Source organism: Lynx rufus, unplaced genomic scaffold, assembly GCF_022079265.1.
Source record: "Lynx rufus isolate CCGP_SWC_20201006 ecotype Redwood Valley unplaced genomic scaffold, mLynRuf1.p SCAF_17, whole genome shotgun sequence".
In the NCBI taxonomy this organism is placed as follows: Eukaryota; Metazoa; Chordata; class Mammalia; order Carnivora; family Felidae; genus Lynx; species Lynx rufus.
The window spans coordinates 32,230,277-32,255,341 of NW_025814831.1; the positions used below are offsets into that span (position 1 = coordinate 32,230,277).

The 25,065-nt window shown below is 47.6% G+C and overlaps 1 protein-coding gene across 1 annotated transcript in view; it reads right to left on the bottom strand.

Moving 5' to 3' along the window:
* Nucleotides 1-595: 595 nt before the first annotated feature.
* Nucleotides 596-25,065, bottom strand: part of TTC9 (tetratricopeptide repeat domain 9) — a 29,057-nt gene continuing 4,587 nt past the window's right edge. The window contains exons 2-3 of the mRNA XM_047079756.1: nt 2,667-2,849; nt 596-675 (exon numbers count right to left, since the gene is read on the bottom strand). Of these exons, the coding sequence (XP_046935712.1) occupies nt 596-675; nt 2,667-2,849 (263 nt within the window). The remainder of the gene's footprint in view (nt 676-2,666; nt 2,850-25,065) is intronic.

The window sequence follows — 25,065 nt, forward strand, 5'->3', positions numbered from 1 at the left end:
CCCAAGGCGGGGGAGAGAAGAAAGCCGAGACAACAAGTGAGGGAGGGAGGCAGGGGCTGAGGTTACGGGGGGTCGGGGTGGGGAATCCAGTGTACAAATTCAGGGTCTGTTGGCTTAACCGATGCTTCTGGTGTTTGTCTCATCCCCGCATTCGACACAGTTGCCTGGAGATGCTCTGGCGTGTCGGGAAAGCGTGGAGGGGTCCAGCCCGTGGTCTCCGTGCCTGCCGCCTCTGGGACGGTACACCTACCAGGCTCTGCCTCCGTCAGAAGCACTGGCCAAAGTCAAGGCTGCAACAGCATTCCCAGCCCGTAAGAGTCCTCTCCAGCTGTCCCCGAAGAAGTGAGGTCCCTCTCAGTAGCTGACCTACTAGAGAAGGGGACTCTCCATTGCGGGCAACCGACCAGATTCCCAAACTGTGTGTCTCCTTCTCTTCACACCGGGAGCAGACAGATTGTGGAGGAGTAGCAGGAGGAAGGAGGGGGAGCCGGAAGAAGTGGGGAGAAGGGAACAAAACCCAGGAGGGGCTCTTCATCGGGCTCTTCGCCTGAAGTCCCAGGTCTGGCGCAGGTGCAGCTCTAGGGAGGTGTCCTGGTTACATGGCTTCCTTCTCTCTCTGGGAACACCTGCTGAGTTTCATCTCTGTCAGCTGGATATACCGGATCACGTTGGTGTCTGCGAGGACAAAAGCACACCTTAGGGAACGCGTGGTGGGGGAACTGTGGGGTCTCTACGCAGATTCAGGTCAAAGCTGTGTCTGCAGATCACGGAGCCTGAGGGGGCGACCAGGAGTCCGGCCTCCCCTCCACCGCCCCTACCGAATGTGGACGGGTCACTGGGACCCAGGGGGCAGACGGGAAGGAGAGGAGAGCGGGGGACTCCCTCCACTTACTCCCAGGCAGCAGCAGATCCCAGTGGTGCTGAGTCAGCACAGCTGGTGGAGACTCTGGAGTTTCACCTCAGGCAAGTTACCAACTTCTCTGAGCCTCATGTCTCATCCGCAGGACACAGCCTCCATTTTTCAAATGCCTACTTTGGGCCGCGCTTGCTACCTTCATTATCCATTTAACCCTCATTACAATCATCTCGAGTACCTGGCATCATCCTCACCGTGACAAAAGGGAGAGCTGAGCCCTGGAGAGATTAAGACGCCCAAGGAGACGCGCGGTAAGTGGTGCACCTGACTCGGCAGCCTGCCTCCCCTGGGGATCATGGTGCCTTCTTCATAAAATTGTTGCAAGGACCAAAATAGGTAAGTCTAAAAGCGCTTCATCCAATGAGCGATACATATTGAGGGAATGTAAATGTTTTCCAATCGAAGAGTTTAAAATGACTCTGCTTCATTGTCTTATATTTGTCTTGATCAGTAAGGTCAGGCACCACCTCGCCACAAATGGGGTATTCCCCCCCCCCAATGTCAGGCATTGAATTAGTGACTGGGGCATGGCAGGGAACAGCCACCTAGCTCTACGCGCACTGCGATACAAGGGCTTCGGGGCTGCCTGGGATGCGACACTTCAGGAAGCAGAAATGGATGTCGTCTACTACTCAAAAATGCCAGCGGTAGCATCTAGAACGGTGCTGGCATATAGAAGCGTCCAAGAAAATTCTGTTAAACGAGTCCTTCGTCCTCACGTCTCCCTTAGTCTGCGCTATAGAACACAATTCATATGCAGAAAACAAATCAACAGCACATAAAAGGAAAGATATGGGTGTTCTTTCGAACCATGGGGAGAAAAGTATACATTTGGATGTTGGCAAATTGGTCCTGAGGTTCTTAAAGTCTTTTTGAAGGAGAATCACATTTTTTAAAAAATCAGCCACGTGAACAAACATGGCAACATCAAGTCAAACTCAAGGCAAACATAGTAATGCCACCGGTTACCTCCTCAAAGAGGCTCTTCCTGACGACCCGGCCTAAAACAGCACCCCCTTTACTCCTGACTCTTTTACGCTGCTTTATTGTCTTCCTAGCACTTACCACTACTAAACATTACATTATCTGTCCATTTGTTTACTGTCCATCTTCCTCTGTCATAACGTAAGAAACTCCTTGAAGGTAGCAGCTTCCTTTGATTCGCTATCTACGCAATACTTCCTGACCCATTGGACCCGCTCAATAAATATCTGTGGAATGAATGCATGGCTGAGCTGGTGGATATGAATTTAAGTGGGTGGTCCAGGTAATGCAGGTTCTAAGAAACAGCACTTGACCAGAGAAGTCAGAGCACACTTCCCGTAAGATGCCGAGCCTAGCGCCAAAGAGCATCCATTCATATTCTGTCTCGCCAAGTGGAGCGTGAGATCCTCACAAGGTGGGACTATACCTTCTCAGTCACATCCCTGGCGCCCAGCACAAACTGTGGCATGCACTGAAAATTCAGTATGTATTTATTGAGTAAGTGAAAAGACCCGGATCCTGGGTTGGAAAAAACAAAAAAAAAACAAAAAAAAACAAAGAATTCCATATTCTATTTGAAAGAGGTGCCCGAGCTCCCTGGAACCCAGACCCCAGGCAAATGCACGGACTGTTTACTCTCCTCAGTCCAGGTCCTGGCCCACACTGGGCTGTGCTAGCAAGGGAGCTGAGCACCGCCAGGAGAAGGCCTCAGGAGCTGCCAGCGGGGCTGACGGTAAGAAAACAAAGCAATTGTCGCCTTCCTTACCTGTCGGCTGTCGGGTCCTTGCTTCTTTCAGGTAGTAGAGGGCTTTGTCATAGTCTCCAAGGTGGTAGAAGGCCACACCAGACCGGTAAAGGGCCTTGAAGTTCTCTCCTTCTTTCTTCAGGACTTTGAGGCAATACTCTTTGACTCGCTCATAGTTTACCAGCTCGGCCTGGAGCAGGCAGGCTACAGAGGGAGAGAGAAAGGAAGGGAAAAGTTATCAACACAGCAGACTCAGAATGTCTCTCTTTGGTTCTTTCTCCCTGCCCAGAAAAGGTTTAGTCGCGTTGGGGCTTCACATGGGATTTGTCATCAAATAACCCAGGGTCCTCGGACTCAGTTTCATGACCAGCAAGCTGTGTGACCTTAAGTGAGTTACCTGGCGTGGCATTATGGGTCGAATTGTGTCCCCTCCAAAAAGATATGTTGGAGTCCTAACTCCCAGTACCTAAGAATGTGTATTTCCTATTCGGAAATAGGACCTTTACAAAAAAGGTAATCAAGTTAAAGTAAGGTCGTTGGAGTGGGTCCTAATCCAATATGACTGGAGTCTTCATAAAAAAACACACTATAGACTAAATGTCTATGTTCCCCCCCCAAATTCGTATGTTGAAAACCAGTCCCCGGTGAGATGGTATTTGGAGGTGGCTAGGTCATGAGGGTGGAACCCTCATGACTGGAATTAGTGCTCTTAGAAGAGACCTTAGAGAGCTCCCTTGCCCCTTCTGCCACGTGAGGACACAGCGAGAGGATGGCCGTCTGTGAACTAGGAAGCAGACTCTCACCAGACACCACATCTACTACCTTGATCTTGGACTTCCCAGCCTTCAGAACTGTGAGGAATAATTGTGTTGTTAGAGCCACCTGGCCCATGCTGTTGTTACAGCAGCCCAAACAGACTAAGACAAGGGGAAGTTCGGACACAGAGACAGAAACACACGGAGCTCAGACGACATGAAGCGACACAGGGAAGACACGGCCATCTATTAGCCAAGGAATGCTTGAGGTCACCAGAAAGTAGGAGAGAAGCATGGGGCAGATTCTCCCTCACAGCCCTCACCTTGATCTGGAACTCTGACGCGAGAAATTTCCATCGTTTACGCCGCCAGCTTACGAGACTTTTGTTGTGGCAGCCCTAGGGATAAGCTCCAAGAAGCAACAACAATACTAACTGTGGCTAATACTTGTCAAGCGCTCACCTTGTGTGGGGCGCTTGTGTCACTGCTTGTATTCCCTGACATGATCCTCGGGATACCACGAGGTAGGTCCTACTCTTCTTCCCATTTTACAGATGAGGAAGCTGAGGCCCAGAAAGATCAGGTCGTTTCCCAAGGTCACATAACATGAGAGAGGCAAGGCTGAAATTTAAATCTAAGCTGCCAGGCTCCACAGCCCAAGTTCTTTATTGAGTTGGTGAGGGGATTTTCTAAAATAATGGCCATAAAGTATTTAACACAGGGCTTGGTACACAGTAAGTACCCAAGGTGTTGTTTAATATTCTTACAATTCTTTTCAACCCTGCACCCCTTCAGGGACAACTGCCTCTGACTTTCTTCAAGTTCCCTTTCATACGAGTTTGTCTTTGCAGTTCCTAGGAGCAGGGACCTTTTGATGGGCCAGTGCCCAGCTTGTACAGGGCACACCTCTGGACCCACGAGGCCCCGTGTCCCTGCTGAGGCTGGCAGGTACCCATGGTGGGGCCCGTTCCTATTCTCTATCAGCCATCTCTGAGTAAATCATCCCTCCTTGAAACTTTCTCTCACCAGAAATCAGCCAGAGGGCCAGGGTCAGGGTCAGGGTCAGGGTCAGGAAGCGCATGAGAACCTGGAGAGTGATGCCCTCTTTCCTCGTGTGCCCAGGGGCCTCCCTGCCTCACCCTACTCCCAGCCCTGCTGAGCTAGCTACCTCCCCCTCCGTGCGATCACTCAAATGTTTAGTAGGCATTGAGCAAAGATTGTCTTACACATGACGGAGGGATTGCCAAAAAATGGGATGCAGGGCAGGGGGAAAGACACCTGTCTGCTTCTTTGAAGTGAATAAAGAGAGAATAAAAAGAGACGTAGGAAACAAAAGTGCTCTTCCCGCCAAGACCAGACTGGGTGGTGGTGAGAGAACGCGGACCTCCAGGCCTTGTGCTCCCATTTATCCTACATGAGACGAAGCATGGTCTCTTTGGGATGGAGACAAGTCAGTGATTTAAATCTTCAGGGGTCTAACTTCAGCTGTTTTGATCCTTTAAACAACCTCCCAGGGGTCAGAATTGCTGAGTAGGAGACCTAATGCCCTTTCACTGGGCATTCTGGGCAAAAATAAAACCCCAAAGCAAAAAAACCACATCCCTCTTGTAGGCTGAGGGGGAGGGGCACCACACAGTCTCTCTCAGGTTGAAGGTGTGAGAACCAGGAAGTGGAAAGAGTCAGCCTAGATCTAGAAACTGACCCATCAGGTTCCACAGGCCCCCCGGGGCAGAAAGCCAAAGGAGTTGACAGAAGTGACAGGCCTGCTGGTCCCTTGGGAGTGGGCGGCTTGGGTCACAGAGAACCAGGATGGCTGGTGGCCAGGGGTCCATCCGGCGGAGCTCCTGCCACCAGCCTCCTCCTCTCCTCCATCAGCTGTGGGGACCCCTCTCCACCCGAAAGCTGTTGGAGTCCGCCCAGCTGCTCACAGGGCTCTGTGGACAGGGAGGGGTTTCTCTCAAGGGGGTTCCTGTGCATGGCTACCCGTGTGGGACTCGGCTCCCACACCTGCTCCCAGAGCTAAAGGATTTCCGGTCTGGTTCCCACATGCCTCATTTGGCATCCTCACTGCCCGGGCGGGGCCGCCCTCTTCCCATCTAGCCGTCCATCTTCAGATGGACACTTCTGTTTGCTGACCTGAGCAGCGTAGGAAGTGGACCTTTGTCTCTTTTAAAAACAGCTTTTGAATGTCTAAAATGAGGGTGGGGTGTTGGGGAAAGGAAGCAAAGAGGGCTGGGAATGGAAAAGATCCTCCTCCTCCGGGGCAAAAGGAAGGATAGCAATCAAATTCTGGGAATCGTTCCGTGCAAATGTTGCAAATTCCCCTGCAGAGCCACATCCGCTGGGAACTGTGATACCTGACTGTGGACCAGGGTTCAGACCGGGTGGGAGGTGGGGCCAGGTTGGTAAGGGGGTGGGGCCCCAGCTGGCACCACAGGCGGAGCCCAGGAAGACAGAGAAAGCTAGAGTTGGGTCTAAATGGGCTGCCGACTGAAGGCTGGCCAGAGAGGTGGGATCCAGACGAGAAACCTGGGGTGCCAGGCCAGAGCTCTTAAGAGGCTCCAGGAGGGAGGGAGAAAGAGGCAGTCTGGAAAGCTGCCTGCAGCCCTACCTATAGGTGATTTTTAGGCACCCCTCTAGTTTAGTGGGGAGCTATTTAGGGTTCATATAACCAGCCCAAGGGAGAGGTAAGAGGGGATGTTTGTAGGCACACTCTAAGGAGTGGAGAGAGTTCAGGAGAGGTTGATCGGCAGTCTCCTGATGTTCTTTCCACGTCGCTATGCCCACCACCCAGGGCCTGGGGATTATGGTGGACTTTTAGAATGGGTCACGTTATCCCACGGCCCTTTCTTCCTCTTAGTGGTTAATCCCTTACCCCATGTCAGAGATGGCGCTCAGTACCTTACGTATACCACACCTTTTCATCTTCACGGTAACCATGAAGCAGGTTCTATTTTTATGCTTCTTTTACAAACGATGAAACCCAGTTCCAGAGAAATTAAGTAACTTACTGAAAGTCACTCAACTAGGAGGTGGTAGAATTATGATATTTACCCACTTCTGCCAGGATCCCCAGACTGTGCTCTTGACCATGGGTATCTGTGGGTCTGTGTTTGAAGCCCTCCAAAACCCAAGTAAGCCCTGGAAAAAGCCACGTCACCTGCGTAAACCACCTTTCTCTGTGTGGCAGGGTCAATAAGGCAAAAAGCAATCCCTAACTGCACTGGGCACTGGGATCAGTAGTGAACCAAACACCTACTCTGTCCTGGAGCTAATGGGCTGGTGGGGAAGGCACGGGTTCCATGATCTCAGATACTCCCATGGGCCAAGATGGAGAAGGAGAAGGGAAGAGTGGGAACACACTGAGGGGGAAGGGACCTCAACCAATATACAGTATCATGGGAGGACTTCATGGAAGAAGTGGTATTTAAGTGAAGCTCTGAAGACTGATTGTTCCTCAACTTAGCACTAAAACATCTTAGGCTGGATAATTTTCTGTCGTGGGGAAATGCCCTGCGCGTTGTATGATGTTTAGCAACATCCCTGGCTTCTACCCACTGGATGCCAGTTGTGAGAACAAAACAATGTCTCCAGATACTGCAAAAGGTCCTGTGGGGGGGTAAAACTCCCCCCTGTTGGAGAACCAGTGATCTCGGTGGTGGAAAGGAGAAAAAGCTTTCTAGGCAGAATCTTTTTCTTCTTCTTTTCTTTCTAGGCAGAACTTTTTCTTTTCTCTGTTAGAAAAAGAGATGGTGGTGGGGGGCAAATGACTTATTTGAGGAGTTCTGGGGAACCACGCCTGGTTGGAACAGAGAGATGGAAAGGATGGGTAAAAGGAAGGAAAGGTGAGGGCACCTGGGTGCCTCAGTCAGTTGAGCGTCGTACTTCCGCTCAGGTCATGATCTCCTGGTGCGTGGGTTCAAGCCCCCCCTCAGGATCTGTGTGGAAAGTGCAGAACCTGTTCAGATTGTCTGTCACCTTCTCTCTGTCCCTCCCCCCACTCATGTATGCACATGCTCTCTCTCTCTCTCTCTCTCAAAAATAAAAACATTTTTCTAAAAAAGCTGGAAAAGTAAGATGAAACCAGGACACCCAGACCCTTCTGGACTGTGTTTAGGATCTGGGACTTTGTTATTAGTCACCTGGGATGAAGAAATGGTTTGACTAGGTTGGCTCAAGTGGAGGCAGAAAGACAGGGGAGGGGGATCAGTTTAAGAGGCAACGAGGAGATAGAACATTAGGGAACCTCTGAAATATTTTCCCTCTGCTGTCACATTCATGTGGTTAAAGCCCTTCATCCAGGAGGGCTAAGACTGTCATTTTGGGTTCACTGATGATTCAGAAGTATTCTTCCACGTTGTTGTAACCTGGTCTCCATGTGAATTAAAGTTTACAATACGACAGTCTAAATTCTCTGCTATATGGAATGGGCCAATATTTTAGAGTACTGGGCTGGGGATCAGAAAAACTGGATTCTAGTCCCACTTTTGCCATTAGCCAACAGTATGAAAATCACTTTCCCTTTCTGGGCCTCAGTTTCCTATCTGTAAAGGGAGGGGCCTCCACTTGGCTGAATAATCTGTGCTCTCCATTGCAGTCTAACAGCCTATGAATACAAATGGTTGCCACTTAAGAGAGAGATGCCATTGTTTCATTGGTTCCTCTTCGAAAGGAATTCTGTCTCCCTGTGACTTATGGTGAGGTATCTTCTGTTGGGGATGGCACTCAGGAGTGGTAGGGCAGAGATCAAAAGGGCTTCTGTAAAACAAATCTCCCTCTATGTGGAGATTTTTTTTTTTCCACATAGAGATTGGATTATGTGGCCTCCCAAGGCCATGGACCGGGGCAGGATCTTCCCTGAAGGGAGTAAGTTCAGCCACCATCAGTCAGTCTCAGCAGAGGAGGCTGTGAACTTGGGAAGGCAGGCCTCATGCTGGATGGACAGGAAGCTTGTTCCCGTCTGTGGCCTCCACTCTGAGTATATATTTGGATCCAAAGATGTAGTCATGTGGTGGCAGAGGGGGTGCAAAGTGGGAAGCCGTGTCCACGGTGGACATGTAAAGATAGCCCTGAGTTCCCAGACAATCACACCCGGAAACCCTTTTGAAAGAAATGTTATTAACCTTCCGGTCTCTGAGTCTTCTGACATGTTTAAACAAATGCTGCAGCCCTGCATCAACCAAGCTGTGGAGAATTAAGACAAGTTTCTAATGGTTGGGAAGAAGTTCTAGAAGAGAAAAGCCTTCCCCAAGCCCATAATGGTGACAGAAGTTGTAGACAGTGCAAGTTACAAGAGAAAGGTAAATTGGGGGGGACAAAAATTGGGCTATAAATGTCCAACCATCCCTTGTATGTGGAGATTCCTCTTCCACTGCCAACCTTGGGTGGTTAGAGTATGCTTTTATAAAAGGAGCTGGCAGGCTTTCTTTACTCCACAAAGGGGTCTGTGGTAGGAAAAAGAGAATCGGCAACCGAAAGAACCCCATGGCCCAGCCGTGCACTCGAACAGAGGAAATCATATGTTTGATGTTCTCCAAAGCAACCACACTGAGACCTCAGGCTAAAACATGTCAGGTTCTCCTGGCTCTGGCACCTGTTTTGTTTTTGTTTTTCCTGGTGCACGCAGGGCATAGTGACTGCCTGGGCAAAGTGCCACTCACTGGCATGAGATGAAGGGAAGCTGGATGAGAGAAGGAAGGACAAGTTCATGCAGTCATTGGTTTTCTTCTTACAACTGATCTGCTATAGTTTGTCCTTACCAGCTGCCCAGAAGGGAAGCATGGACTGGATGGGAGGGAAGGAAAGACCGGATTGGGGCTGGGAGTGAGGAGAAGGAGGTTGCCCCACTTTATGGGTTGAATTGTGACTTCTCCAAAAGATAAGTCCTCATCCTCAATACCTTAGAATATGATCCTATTTGGAGAAAGGGTCTCTACAGAGGTAATCAAGTCAACATGAGGTCACTAGGATGGGCCCTAATTCAATACAGGGCCCATCAACACAGGGTTCTGGTGTCTCTAGAAAAAGGAGAAATTTGGACACAGAGACAGACACACATATGGGAAAGACGATGTGAAAAGACATAGGTAGAAGGCGGCCATCTACAAGCCAGGGAACCTAGGCCACAAGAAGCTAGGAGAGAGACATGGAACTGACTACTCCCTCACAGCTCTCAGAAGGAACCAACGTGAGCAACACCTTGGCCTTGCCCTCCTAGCTTCCAGAACTGTGACAAGACTTCTGTTATCTTAAGCCACACTTTGTGCTGCTTTGTGATGGCGACCTTAGGAAACTAATAAACCTTACTGCTCATCCCTTTGAGACGTGGACTCAGGGAGTGGCCATTACATTAGTGGGGGGAAATCTCCCAAAAGTGGACCAAATTATTTGGTTTTCAAATTTATTTTTAAGGGGTCACAGCATAGCCGTAAAGTGGATGGAGTCTGGATCGGGACGGAGGTGACATTCGGAATATTTAACGACCGGGATAGGTCATAACCTATCCGGATAGGCATATAGTATTGTGCCGTTGTGCCAGTTCTGGGGTGTCCTGGCTGAACATCAATTGCTCGATCTGGAGATCCAGGACTGGGCTGCAATCCAAGCTCTGCCACCTAGTAGCCCAGGCCCTTGAGCATGTTACTTAATCTCCCTCGGCCTCATTCTTCTTATGTATTAAGTGGAGATAATAATATCTATTTTGTGGGAACACTTGTGATGAGAAAATGAGAAAATTAACGTATGGTATGTGCTTCACACGGTGCTGGGCACAGAAACCGATTCTCATAAGCGCCAGCTCTTTAGGAAGCCATTTGTCAAACATGGTTTCCCCAGCAACGTGTACATTCGTCAGAGAACATTTCCATTTTGAGTCCTACACACAGGGTATGACACATACATACCCAGAGCTCAAGCCGGATTTAAAACAAATTTTCAAGATGGGTCAGAGACATTCTGGAGGGTGATTTAGAGGGTCTTTCTATGACAGAGCCGTGAGAATGCAGCCTGGGCAGTGAAACGACGGAAACTTTACGCGTGTGGCTCCGTATCCAGGACTGGAATGACCAACCCCACCCCCACCCCAGTTCCACCTCTCCATGAAAGCGCTGATTTTCTCCTCTACATACACAAATGCTGGAGTTCAGAGTTCTGAAAACCCTGATTTCTTTTGATTTCTCGGTTTTGCTTCACGGCCTGGACGTATATAAACTCGCACGTGCCCCCAGTGCTCCCCAAACCCAGGTCTGAGGCTTGGTTTTCCCTGCCGGTTTTCCTTTCAGAGGTGGGTCTTCTCTACTGGGAGTGGATGGGTATATGCAGAGAACATTCCAAAAGTAGCTTTGCAGCCAGAAAAGGGGGCTTAAGGGAATGAATGGAGTGGGGCTCCGGGCCTATTTTCTCCTCGCTTACACCCGGGACAGCCTCTGAGTCAACAGGTGGTTCTACCCCTCTACACACCCAACCGCAAACAGTAGTGCTGTCTGCACCTGCTCCCTCATCGAGGATGGATGAGCAGGTTCCATAGTCAGTATCTGGCTGACAGCTTTATGGATGGGGTGGGGCTGGACCCAAAGTCACTGAGCTCCTCTGCAGCCCCAATAATCCAGGAGAGCTAGGAGCTCTAAATGCCAGCGTGGCAGGAAAATTAATAAGTCAGCTCCTGACTCTATACGGCAATAGAGAGTCTGGCAGGTGGGGGGGAGCAGGGAAGTCAGAAGTGTTTTTAGCAGACAAGTTGCTGGTCAGTTTCAGTGCCTCTGAGTTAGTTGATGCGACGGTGTTCCCAGCAGTGGCATTCACGCGTGTGTCCTTGGGTTAAAACGCGTCACCTCTCAGGGTCTCAACTTTGAAGTGGGTAAACATAAAGATAATTATGGTTGCTATCTACCTTTTCCTTAAAAAAAATTTTTTTTAAACGTTTATTTATTTTGAGAGAGAGAGAGAGCCCGTGAGAGCAGAGCGTGAGTGGGGAAAGGGGCAAAGACAGAGGGAGCCACTCCAAAGCAGGTTCCAGGCTCTGAGCTGTCAGCACAGAGCCCGACAAGGGGCTCAAACTTGCAGGCTGTGAGATCATGACCTGAGCCAAAGCCGGATGCTTAACCCACTAAGCCACCCAGGCGCCCCGCTATCTACCTTTTCCTTGAAGGCTTGCTGGCAGGATGAAAAAAAGTCTGATATCTGACGCGAACCCCACAAATGTTTCTCATTAAATCATCCGTGGAAACTTGTTTAACGTGGAGATCCTAGACCCCATGCCCAGTGATGTGGATTCCCAAGGGCTAGGCCCAGTAACACACATTTTTAGTAAGTCCCCAGCGGGTGCCTGCAGGTAGCCTTCACCTTCTGAGCTGGTACTTTATATACTAGCATTTTGGATGTATGTTTCTTAGGGATCAACCAGTTGGTTAAACCTTGAGAGCCCAGGACAGCAGGGAGGAGTTCCAGGATTACCCGAGAGGGCACACACGTCCCAGATGGCCAATCCTAGAGCTAGAAAAACCTGCACGGGTGGGAAAACAATTGTTCTCGGGCAGATGATCAGCTTGTGACACTTTGGGTTCTTCTCTTCTTAGAGTCTAGAGACTTCTCGCTGGAGAACAGGAGCTCAGGCCAGGGAAATGGGGAAACAGGGCAGAAGGCTGAAATGGTCCATAATAAGCTCAAGAGAATCTAGCCCTGTACCAGGAGGAAGTGTCCATCCATCCTTCCGGAAGGGTAGTTAAATGAAGAGCAGATAACTTTTATTAAGTATGAATGGGCCAAGCACTGTTGTAAGCATTAACTCATTTCATCTGGATAACAACCTAAGGCTCTAGTACTTCTCTAGATGGGGAAACTGAGGCCCAGGGAAGTTCATTCACTTTGCCCAGGGTCACAAACAACTAAGTGTCAGGGCCAGGATGTGAGCCTGAGCCACCTGGCCCCTGAGACTGTGCTCCCAAGTGTTACACACACTGCCTTCCCAGGATGCTCAACTGCCTATAACGAATTTTAACTCGTTTCCTTCACTGGACAGATTTGAGGCCTGAGTTCTGCTTCTTGTGAGGCCTAAGTGTGAGGCCCTCACAGTGCCAAACTGCCCACTCTTTATGTATACTTCTCATCTGGAAGCTTCCTGTATAACTCTCTAGATCCCTCTCTGCATCAAAGAGGAAAACAAACAAACAAACAAACAAAACCAAGTGCAGAGTTTCCACCAAGCCTTTTTTTTTTTTTTAAAACTTCTAAAACCACCACCATCTCCAATTCCATTGAGAGTCTACTGTTATCCTCCAAGGGCTGACATGATCCGTCTCTGGTTTCTTCCTGAAACAACCCCTACCTTAGCTGGTGCTTGTAAAACCAACCCCCTTAGTATTATTTTTTAACAGAAATTTTTGTTGAGGTAACTGTAGATTCACATGCAGGTGTAAGAAATAATCCATAAAGCTCCCCTGCACCCTTGACCCAGTCTCCCCCAAATGGTAACATCTTATAAAACTATATAGCATAATGTGTTGGCCATAAGACTGACACTAACACAATCCTCAGATTGATTTTTGCAGCTTTACTTGTACTCGTGCGTGTATGTCTAGTTATATGCCATTTTATCACTTACGTAGATTCCTCTATCTACTTTCAAAGTTACAAAACAGTTCCGCTGCCATCAGGATCCCTCCTATTGCCCTTTAATAACTGCATCTCTACCCCTCCTGTATCCCCAACTCCTCTTTAACCCGTGACAACCACTGGTCCATTTTTCCTTACTAAAATTTTGTCATCTCAAAGCATCACATAAAAGGAACCATACAGTACGAAGCCTCTGGGAGTCGGCTTTTTTTCACTCAGCATAATCCCCTTGAGACGCATCCAAGCTGTTGCATGGATCAACAGTTCGTCCCTTTTACTGCTGAGTAGTATTCCACGGTGTGGATGTACCATCATCTGACCATTTCATCTGATGAAGGACATCTGAGCTGTTCTTGGTGTTTTGGTTATTGTGAATAACGCTGCTGTGAACAGTCACAGACAGCTTTCATTTGTCTAGGACAAATTCCCAAGGGTACACTGGGTCATGAGGGAAAACATTCAATCTGTCATCATGTAGCATGGTGTTAGCTTTAGTTGTTTGGTAGAAACTCTTTATCAACATCAGATAATTTCCTTCTATTTCTAACTTGCTGGGAAATCATTGTTTGTTTCTACTACCTGATGGTAATGGTTTCCTGTTGGGTACTCTTTTTTTTCCAATGAGGTCAGATCTATAGGTATAATCATCAAGTGGACCCTTTAGTTTTCCAGAGAATAAAATGATTTTTCACAGCCATATACTCAGATCATGCCCATCATTGCAATTATTCATGAAACATGTCTTCTTTGCCCTTCCAGACAAGCATTCTGTAGGGCATCTTTAAATCGTCCCACAGCAAAATCACATCATTGTGATTTGCATACATTGTATGCTTGATAAGTAGCAATACCTAACGTTAGTATCTTGTTTCACAACTCCCCTGACCTTCAAGATGACTGTGGGAAATAGGTATTATTAGTCCTGTTTCCAGAAGCTGAGGCTTAAGGAAGTTAAGTGGCTTGCTGAGCCCATCTGACTTGTAAGGAAAGAGCCAGAGTCATCTAAACCCAAGTCCCATATTGGTTCCACTCCAGCTGACCTGGAAACCTGGACTCCATGATCTCTAAAGGTCTCTTCCGAGTCCAAGGCACTGGGAAACTGTAAGAGCAGGAAGATGGCTGTATCTGTTCACACCAGCCTTGCCCTGCCTGGTGCCCAGACAAGAGCTCTCCTGCCAGTGATGCTGCAGCTCCCACTGCCAGGAGTGTGTGGCTTTGTCCAGTGGGTTCAGTCTCCTCTGGGGCCATTCACATTCATTTCTGGCCTTCTGTTTTCCAATCCAGCACATGCTCGCATTTGATTTGAACACACACTGCCAAGGGCTTCCTTTGCTTTCTTTGTTTTAGCAAAACTGTCTTTGAAGAGCCCTACTTTGCACCAGGACCCAGCTGCTCTTTGTTTCCCCACCCTTTGACTTTTTCACTTGGATGTCCCCAACATTCAAGAGCTGCTTGAACAAGGGATGCTGCTCTCACCATCGCCACACAATTTGGGCAGGGCCTCTTAGTAAACTTATTTGAAAAAGATATATTCGGGGCACCTGCGTGGCTCAGTCAGTTAAGTGTCTGACTGTTGGTTTCAGCTCAGGTCATGATCTTATGGTCTGTGGGTTCAAGCCCCACTTCAGGCTCAGCGCTGATAGGGTGGAGCCTGCTTAGGATCCTCTCTCTCTCTCCCTCGCTCTCTGCCCCTCCCCAACTCACTCGTGCTCTCTCTCTTTCTCTCTCTCAAAATAAATAAACTTTAAAAAAAATTATTCAGGGGGGCCTGGGGGGCTCAGTTGGTTGAGCGTCCAACTTTAGCTCAGGTCATGATCTCACAGCTTGTGGGTTCGAGCCCCACATCAGGCTCTGTGCTGATGGCTCAGAGCCTGAAGCCTGCTTCGGATTCTGTGTCTCCCTCTCTCTCTGCCCTTCCCCCACTCACGCTCTGTCTCTCTCTGCCTCAAAAATAAATAAACATTAAAAGAATTTTAAAAAATTATTCATCACAGCCTACGCCCAGGGCTTCATAAGGAAAATGGACAGCGTTGAAAAGACACTGGTACCTTCAAGGAGCTGACACTCTTCTTTTTCAGCCTTTCTTGGCCAGCACTTAGGTGTTAACATGGCAGGTGAGAGAGCTAAGGTGAAAAACCCATCTAAAATCCTTTAAGTTGAAGGCTCATGTTGATAGTCCTTTAAGAGATGTCAGAGTCTGCTCAACAGAGTGTAATGCCAAAGCCTGAGGTCAGTTCAGCTTTTTGGTGCCTTCGACATACCCCTGTTCATGAGGGAACCACTCAGGTGCTATGGTGGCATACTGATAAGTTATCTCCCTGTGGCCCCTAATTCTCATTCTTGACCTCACGTGGTAGACACACAGGATAGGAATGGGTGGTAGGACAGGATTAATGCTTATTGGAGTCTTCATTAACATCCCTTTCTTGGGTTGGAAGTGGGAATGGTGGGGGGAGCAGCTGGGCCATTTGGAATGTGATGATAAGTATATACCTAGCAATAGAAGAAACCCATCGCCTGAAATTATGTTTACCTTGCTGGCTCTGGCCAAGACACATGTCATGCTTAGTGTCAGGAATTCTGAGCCAGGATGAAGGGAAATCTCAGAAGCCAAAATCCCATCCTATTTTCCTTTTGGACTTTAAAGAAGGCTTTTCCTGGTCTGATGATCTCGCCCGCCATCCCTTTGGACCCCAGCATCCTCTCTCCTATTCCTGTTGCCTTCCCCACAATCCTTCCATGGCACCTGTGCAAACATCATGTCACCAGATATTTTGGGGGTAAGTTAATTAACAGGCACATATGTAACAGAAAGAGCACTTCTGTGGCCTCTCTATGGCAGCACTGTTTATATTAGCAAAGTGTTGGAAATAACCAAACTATCTACCAGTAGAAGACTGGTTAAATAAATAATGGGACATGGGTATAATGGAACATGACATACATTAAAATCATGCTGTAGAAAAATACTTCATGACACTAAAAAGACATTCTTAGTGGAAAACATCGGTGGAAAAATAAAGGTTGTAAACATTTGTGCAGTACAATGTGAATCTTGTGAAAAATAACTGTGTGTGTGTGTGTGTGTGTGTGTGTGTGTGTGTGTGTGTATCAGGTGGAGAATTTGCAATAGCAGTCATCAGAGTTCCTCTTAGGGAAGAAATTATCCTTTTTTTAGAATACTCTCATCAGGGGCTCCTGGGTGGCTCAGTCGGTTAAGCATCCAACTTCGGCTCAGGTCATGATCTCATGGTTCGTGGGTTCGAGCCCCGCATTGGGCTCTGTGCTGACAGCTCGGAGCTCTGGAGTTCAGATTCTGTGTCTCCCTCTCTCCCTGCCCCTCCCCTTGCACTCTTTCTCTCTCTCTCTCTCAAAACAAATAAACATTAAAAAAAAAAAAAAAAAGAATACCCTCACCAACTGCTCTAGTGGGTAAGGTGAAACTTAGAGATGAGTTGGAGGCAAATAAGGCAGATAAAAAGATGAGCAAACTGCTCTGTCTGTGAAACGACCTGAATGTGAAAGTGGGAGAATCTAAGAAACAGAAGGTTTGTAGGGGAGAAAAGAATCTGAGGAACATGGTAGGATGTTGGAACCTGCCAAAAAAAAAGTTAAGCGGTCGGGGCACCTGGGTGGCTCAGTCAATTGATCACCCAACTCTTGATTTCAGCTCAGGTCATGATCTCATGGTTCGTGACATCGAGCCCCACATTGGGCTCCGTGCTGATGGTGTGGAGACTGCTTGGGATTCTCTCTCTCTCCCTCACTCTCTGCCTGTCCCCTGCTTGCACGTGCTCTCTTTCTCTCTCTCTCAAAATAAATAAACATTTTTTTTAAAAAAGAAAAAGAATTTTGAATATTCAGTTTTTGAGATGTAAACCCTTTTGGATCCCGCAACCTTCGGTAACTGTACAGCCTGATGCGTTGGTAGTAGCACAGGACGTGAAAGGGAAGAGGCCACAAAGGGAAGAAGTGCCCCCTGGCTGACACCCGGGGAAAGTGAGCGGCATCCTGCAGGGACAGAGTAAGGAAGTCGGGGTCCCCGGGGGTAGCGCCAGCACAAATAAGACAAACCCCTTCCTTCCTAAATAAACCGGAGAAAGGTGGACCTTGAAGTGGGCTAGCTGATACATGTTTATACGGACACAGAAGAAAGACTGGGAGGAAACCAACCCAAACAGAAAAGAGTTGACAGGATGGCTGGATGACAAGTGAGTTGTTGCCTCTTCTTTGAATTTCTTTTATTTGCAGTATCTTCTACAATTAACAGCGTTTCACTTTTGTAACTGGAAAACTATGTTAAAAATCACCTCCGCCCATTATGTCTTCAAAGAGAGCAGGGGTAGAACTCCAAAGAAGAGTGCAGAGAAGGCTTCTGAAGGGTGTCCTGAGCGGAAAGCACTGCCTGTTCCCGGGGCCCTGACTTGGGAAGACCTGGGGCCATGAGAGGGCCCTGGGCATCATGGCGGAGGCACGCCTGCAAGGGGGGATTACCAGGAGAGTCCAAGGGACACGCCTGCTAGTGTGTTCACTCTCAGGATGCCTGTGCAAGCGAAGGGCCTTCCTCGTGGAATGCCAGGAGGGAAGCTTGGGAAGCTGGCACCAGCATGTGGCACAACAGAGCACACAGAGCAGGCCTGAGGCTACCGGCCTCACAGCCTCTCCCTCCGATGTCTTCCTCTCAAGGAGGCCTTGCCTTCCTCCGTGTCCCGTTCCCGCCAGTAAGCTTTCTTGCTCGTTAGGCTCCCCAGGGAACCCAACTGATCACAGCATGCGTCTTCTCTCCCTGGCAAATCCTACACCCTGCTCTCAGACTCTGAACTGGTCTGACTTGTGAGAGAGCCCAGGTTCTAACCCCACTCATTCAGTTCAAAGAGACGGTCAGAGGATCCTGAGGTAGAAGATGGAAAATGGCAGAGAACGGACTCTAACCAAACCTTATTTGCTGATACAGTTTCATGCCGAAACACGTCTGCCTAGAGCCCAGCAGTCTCTGTCTCCTGGACCAACCTGTATCCCGAGAAGCTGCAAGGAGGCACAGACCCCATGTCCCAGCGGCCCTTGCTTCTGGCTCTGCTGCCCTTCAGAGGAAGCCTGATGGGTTACCTGTTCACTCAGCCTCCTGGGCCCAGGAACGCACCAGGTTCGAAACACCCACACTGAAGGCTGTTAGTTTACACTTTGGTCACTTCCCCTGCCCTAAAGCCACTGACCTCTCTTTTGACCTCCTCTGTTTGCTCACTTGCTTCCCATTCGCCCCCATAACCTCCTTTGCAGGGTCCTTTGTCCCTCCCGTCTCACATACTTTCCCGTCCTGGTCCCTACCTGAGTAGGGGTTAGATTTACACAAGCCATCATTTATTAATGATGCCTGCTGTGTCATTTCATTTCAATCACCATCACAGTCCTGTGTGCTGCATATTATCACTCCCATACTATAAAGGAAACAAGCTCAGAGAGGTCAGGACCTGCCTGGGGTTAATGGAGGAGTCCACAGGAAGTCAGGATTCAAACCTAGATCCTGTCATACTAAGTAAAGTTCTCTCCCATGAGGCCACACTGCCCTGTGTCTGTCCCTCTGTGTTCTCTCTCTTCCCTCCCATCCTCATTGGCACACACAGGGCTACAGCCCTTCTTCCCTATGATGGCGTAAAGAAGAGTCTACACGAGTTCCCAATGACCCAGCGGCCTCCACAGCCTGAGGGTGCAGATCCATTTGAGCAAGGAGCTCATCTCTGACTCAGGGTGAGCATGAGGCCCAGAACCATATCCCCAAATGCTTGGCTGTACCCCAGACTCCTGAGGGATCTTTAGCTTTGGGCCAAGGGCAGCAACTGTCTGAGACGCTATTAACTTAGCCAGCAACTGTTGCCTGCTCCAAATCGAAGTCTGAATTTTGAAATAATCTGGGAAGATAGAGCAGTAACAGGTGATATTTTGTGACATCCATTAAGAGTCCAGGGGCCAGATGGCATTTTAAATAGGCTTCCAACACTTACCCTGGTTTCTGGCAGAGACCCTCTGTCTGACTCTATCATCCTGGGAGGCTGTGAGGTCCCTTATTTCGGTTTACTCCCATATTTGCAAGGGTTGCCTTGGAAATCTTAGTTGAGATCTTTTCATGGCTATTTGTCAGCACATACCAGTAAACTAGAATAAAAGAGAGCTTGTTTCTTGTCTCTTTCCTAAATCTGCTCCCAGAAAGAAAGGCTGGGACACGGGGGGGGGGGGGGTCGCCGAAAGGCCTTCAAAATCCTAGACAGTCCAGCACTTGTGAGGGCACTGGCCCAACCCCCACTGTTTACATTTGGGGAAATGGAGGCTTAGAGTGCCGTGACTTGTCCACAGTCACGGAGCAACTGAGCAGCAGACCCTAGACTAGAACCCTAGTTCCCACTGCCCCCGTGCCATGTTTGGAGGAGAACAGAGAAGATTTCGATTTGCATAGTGAACAGTAAAGATTCAATGAATGAGTGAGTTTCTTTCCAATACTCAGTCTGCTGCGTCTGAGCTACCAATACAGGTGGTCAGGATTTCTGAGATTCAGGGGCCAAATAAGAATCTGGAGCATTGAGTACACACACCGTCCCTTCCTCAACACCAGAGGCACATTGCTAACGTTCAGGACGAATTTATATCACTTAAAACGACAATTTACACTTCTAATACTTTGTAGGCTAGGAAGCACATTCACATACATTATCTTCTTGCTCCTCGCCCTCACCTTGTGAGTCAAGCTGGCCTGACCATACCCATTTAATAAGTGAGGAAAATCAAGGTCAGGGATTTTGCGAACAGGTTAAGTTCACATATGTGGCGAATGTGCCCCCAGCTGTCATGCCGGTCTACCTCAGTTAGTGTTGCACTAGACCCAGGGCCAGCTGGTCTCCTTAGTGCTGGCTTTGGGGCTTCTTTGATTTTGTTTCTTGGGAGATGACATTTGGACCCGCAAAGTCAGAACCTAGTACCAGCCGATCATAAAGACACTAACCAAAAAATAAATAGTACTTTCCGGAGTGTTAGGATTGCAAATGCCCTACACTGCACGGAATAAATAATACATGGCCAACCTCACTCGGTACTAAAACTGAAACATATTTTAAAAAGATGGTATCATCCCTCTCATGACATTAAAACTGACCAGGTCTAGAGTAATGCATTTGGATAATTCCAGATGCTATTCATCTAGTAGGTCATTTCTCACTGTGTCCGCAAAGTGATTACTGAGACGGTAATGGCTGAAATGAGTTTCCGCTCTTAACCCTTCCACTTAAATTTCTCAGGACCTCCTAACTGGAGCAAGGGGGACAGAAAAGAGGAGGACGTATGGGTAGGGTTTCTGCAGTCTTTAGGCTCACTGGAAATTATGCCTCACTGGCTCCTCACACCTCTCCATACAAATTCAGGTCATCTTCCTAATGACAAAAGACCCAGGGAAATTCTGACCTGGTTACAGAATGCAGGCCACTTGCCTCTTCACCACCCGGGATGGTCACGGAATGGGAATCCTAATCACAGAAGGCACAATCACAACAAAAGGATGTTTGACCTACAGAACATAAGACTGGAAGATGAGCAAGTGAGTTGCCTTAAAAATGCCAAGGTTTGTGGCGCCGGGGTGGCTCAGTCGGTTAAGCGTCCAACTTCGGCTCAGGACATGATCTCACGGTCCGTGAGTTTGAGCCCCGCGTCGGGCTCTGTGCTGACAGCTCAGAGCCCGGAGCCTGCTTCGGATTCTGTGTCTCCCTCTCTCTCTGACCCTCCCCCGTTCATGCTCTGTCTCTCTCTGTCTCAAAAATAAATAAACGTTTAAAAAAAATGTTTTTTTTAAATGCCAAGGCTTGTCCTTACTACAAAGGTGAAGAGATGTAGTCTATGTGAGATGTCTATGTTGCCTCCAAGGGTAGACAGAATATGGATGGATTTCAAGGAGACAAATTTTAGTAGTTAAGGAAGAAACTCCTAAAAATGGAGGCTGTGAGGTGAACGGTTAGGACTATGGGCTTTGGAATTACAGAGTGGCAGATGAGAAACCCCAGCTTGCCACATACTACTATGTGACCACAGATAAGTGACGTAGCTATTCCAAGTTTAAGTTTTCTGTCTCACAAAGGCAGATCAAATGAAAATATATATATTAAAAACATATAAGTATACTTATAAATGTGTAAATTATATGTAATTTATATATGTTTATATACAGGTAGGTGGTATACACACACATACACACACACACACACACACACACACAAGGTGGAGGACCTTGTCCTTCATGTTTATTCCTGTATACTCAGGCCCCACGCCCTGGGTCTAGTACATATTAAATGCTCAATTAATATTAATGGCATGATTGAATTTACTGTATCCTTAATATGAGACAGCTACTGGAATAAGCACTGTCACTTATTTCATACACATTCTCTTTTTTTGTTTTTTGAGAGAGAGACAGACAGACAGACAGAGTGAGTGCACACGTGTGCACTTGAGTGGGGTGAGGGGGGGCATAGGGAGTGAGAGAATCCCAAGCAGGTTCCACACCCAGTGCAGAGCCTGCCACGGGGCTTGATCTCATTACCATGAGATCCTGACTTGAGCCAAAATCAAGAGTCGATCACTTAACTGACTGAGCCGCCAGGGCGCCCCTCAAACACATTCTTAAAACATCAACCTGGTGCTAGCTTGTCATGGTAGTCTTTAGCTCCATGATTGTTACTAAAATTTTATTATTGTAGTTGTTATTTTGTGGTGGTGGTGAGTATCTCTATTGTTGGAAGTACCTAAGTTTATACTAGATTCCAGGTTGGTCAGGCTGACAAGGGAATCCACACACGTAAGTAAGGTTTGGGGTCCCAAACCAAATCTAAAATCATAATTCTGATTTTACGTAACTCTCAAGATAGCTAGTTAGCACCACTTCTCAATTTTTGTTCTTTATATACAGAAACACCATGGAAGGGAAACATTTGCCCTATGAGCTTCCTCCATGTAAACCTTGTCTGTAACTTGAGCGCTATTTTATTTATTCATTCATTCGTTCGTTCGTGCATCCATTCATTCATAGTAGGCTTCACACCCAGCAGGGAGCTCAACGCCAGGCTTGAACTCACAACCTGAGGTCAAGACCTCAGCTGAGATCAAGAGTCAGATGCTTAACCGCCTGAGCCACCCAGATGTCCCTTGAGTACTCTTTGAATGTCCTTTTGGCAGAAAGGGAAGAGAAGGTCCACTTGGATACATTTCAACTTGAGATGCTTTTAGTTCAAGTCAACCTACCTTGGCACTACACATCCTGCTTCGTTTTCAAAAATATTTGGGAAGTGTTGGTTTGGATCCTACTAGACATTGGCATCATTTTATTGCTGACATGAAAATGTCTATGTATAAGAGAAAGGGAATGAGTTTTACATTGCTAATGAATGATTTCAAGGTCACGTGAATACCAGCCAGAAGGCTAAACTCCTTTCATCTTTTGTAGCATTATCTTTGGCTTTTTTATGTCTGGTACCACTGTCAGTGCTAGAGGTTGTGGCTATGTAGTTGGAGCAGGACTAACCATTTTGGTGAAAATGGAAAACTCTGTTCCCAACATGAACATCTGACTTCCCAAAGTCACTGGGGAAACAGGAAGTTGATGGCGGGTTGGTTGAAACACTTCGTTTTTATCCGAGCTATTTGGAGTAGACATAGGCTGGTGGTGAAAGAGATAGGCTGTAAGAAGGGAATATCCCATCTGGAGGTCACTCACAACTTGTAAAGCTCCTGTAGCAACTTTTGGATGCTCCAGATCTTGGCCTTCCTCTCCTCACTGCAGCTGAGTCCCCTTGCCTTGGATGGGACACTCCCATGTATTTTTGCTGTAGGGACTTTGACTTTAAGGTGTCCTAAAGAGTTTCCGGCGAAAAGCCACCCAACTCATTTCCCTTGTTGGTAAACTAAGGACCTTCAGAATCTACTTTATTTTATTTTTATTTTTTAAATGTTTATTTGTTTTTGAAAGAGAGAGAGAGAGAGAACACAGGGAAGGGCAGAGAGAGGGGGGACAGAGGATCTGAAGCAGAGAGCCTGACGCAGGGCTCGAACTCACGAACCTGAGCCAAAGTCAGACACTTAACCGACTGAGCCACCCAGGTGCCCCCAGAATCCGCTCTTGAAACTCAGCCCAAAGCCTACATTCAGAACGGTCTTTCCTTGAAAGCATCCTACAAGTTTCAATTCTCCCATCTTCTCCTGGAACACGATCTCAGAAGCCACATTTACAGGCAAAGATTTATTGGCAAAGATGCTGCCCAAGGAACAGCTTCGGACCAGCGATGGCTTGGCCAGTCAAGCTCTCCTGTCCAGATGGCAAGCTCTTGGCTGAGCACCTCAGCATGAAACCCCTCTTCTTTCCCCTTCCTTTGACCAATCCTTAACCCCAAAACTCATCTTCTGGCTACTGAGGTACACGTTGACTCTAGCTCATCATCTCCCTTTTTACCACTGAATTCTTGCATTTGTAATCCATCCATCTTTATATTTGGTTCTCTGGCTCCACATCAACTTCTGTTGAGCGCCCTTTGTCTTACAACCTGCCTCAGAGTCTAGATCTAATTTTGTCCACCTTAGAATGTTTCCACCCAGTCAGTCATCTTCTGGTATTCCACTGAGCGGGGTTTCAAGGGTGGGTGACTCACGGAATCACACAGGACTTGTGCTCAGAAGGGCCCTGCCCTGGGCTTAATGCTCTGCTGTTGCTTCCTGGAAATTCCTAACAACTTTATCTTTGGAGTTGTGTTTTGTAAGTGAAGTTCGATGGGAATGAAGCACAAACGGGAGCAGAGGAGACAGGCACAGCCATTCTTTGCAGCCCCACTTGCATAGAGCAGTCATGATGCCCCATGAGCACAGAATTCCAGCGGGCCCACAGCGCGTAAGAGTTCATCAAGACCCAGCTCGAGTACAAGGTAAGACTGTCAGGGATGTAACTAAGTCAGCAGGCAGACCAGCTAACAGCCCCAAGAGGTATGCTTCTCATTCAACCCAGAAATTGCTACACATGCAGAAAGAAGGCAGTGAGAAGCACAAATGACCTCAAGTCCCCTCCTATCCTTTCTTACTTATGTCACTTCCCTGGATACTAGCCAACCACTTGTGCTGAAAGTGATGACACAGAAGCAAAGAGTAGGGTAAGAGTAGGGAATAGTCCCTGTTCCTTTCCCTAGTCAGTAGAAAGCCAAACTTGGTGGAAAGTGCACACATGATGAATGCATATAAATAAAGACGGGTGCCTGGGTGGCTCAGTCGGTTGAGCCTCTGACTCTGGATTTCAGCTCAGGTCGGGATCCCAAGGTCGTGGGATCAAGCTCCAAGTCAGGCTCCCCACTGAGTTCAGAGCCTCCTTAGGGTTCTCTCTCCCTCTCCCTCTGCCCCGCTCCCCAGATCGTTTTCTCTCTCTCCAAAGAAAAAATAATAATCTTAGAAAAAAAGCATTAAAAAAAAAAGAATGCATACAAAGAAATGAAATAAAGCCAGTTGATTTTGTTTTGTCAGCATCTCCACTGTTCTAGCAAGAAGAAACTACATATGCCTGTATAAGCTACAAAATGTGAATTGTGTAATTTATGTGATTTCACACACAACGTAAGTGCTTTCACATTTGCACTTAAAACTAGCATCGCACAATATAAAGATGAACAGTGACATTCATGCCAATAATTTAAAATTTCAACTTTCTTATAATGACATTAAATAGCAAATAAAAGCACCATGTCAAGTCAAGAGAGAGAGAAAGACAGATCCTGAAAGTAAGAAAAAAGCTTTATCTCTTAACACCTTTAATGATACTTTCTCCCTGCTTCTGGAACAAGGAGTTCCACATTTTCATTTTGCACTAGGCGCCATAAATTATGTAGCCAGCTCTGGTCCCGTGGCTTTAAGGCACGTCCATCCCAGGCCTTTACCCAGTGTGACTCCTCTAGGCCTTGTCACACCCCTGTCCTGGGGCTTCAGTTGGGATCAGTGGATATTATCTGTCCCTTTGGTAAAATAAAAAAATTAAAAACCCCTCTGAAACATAG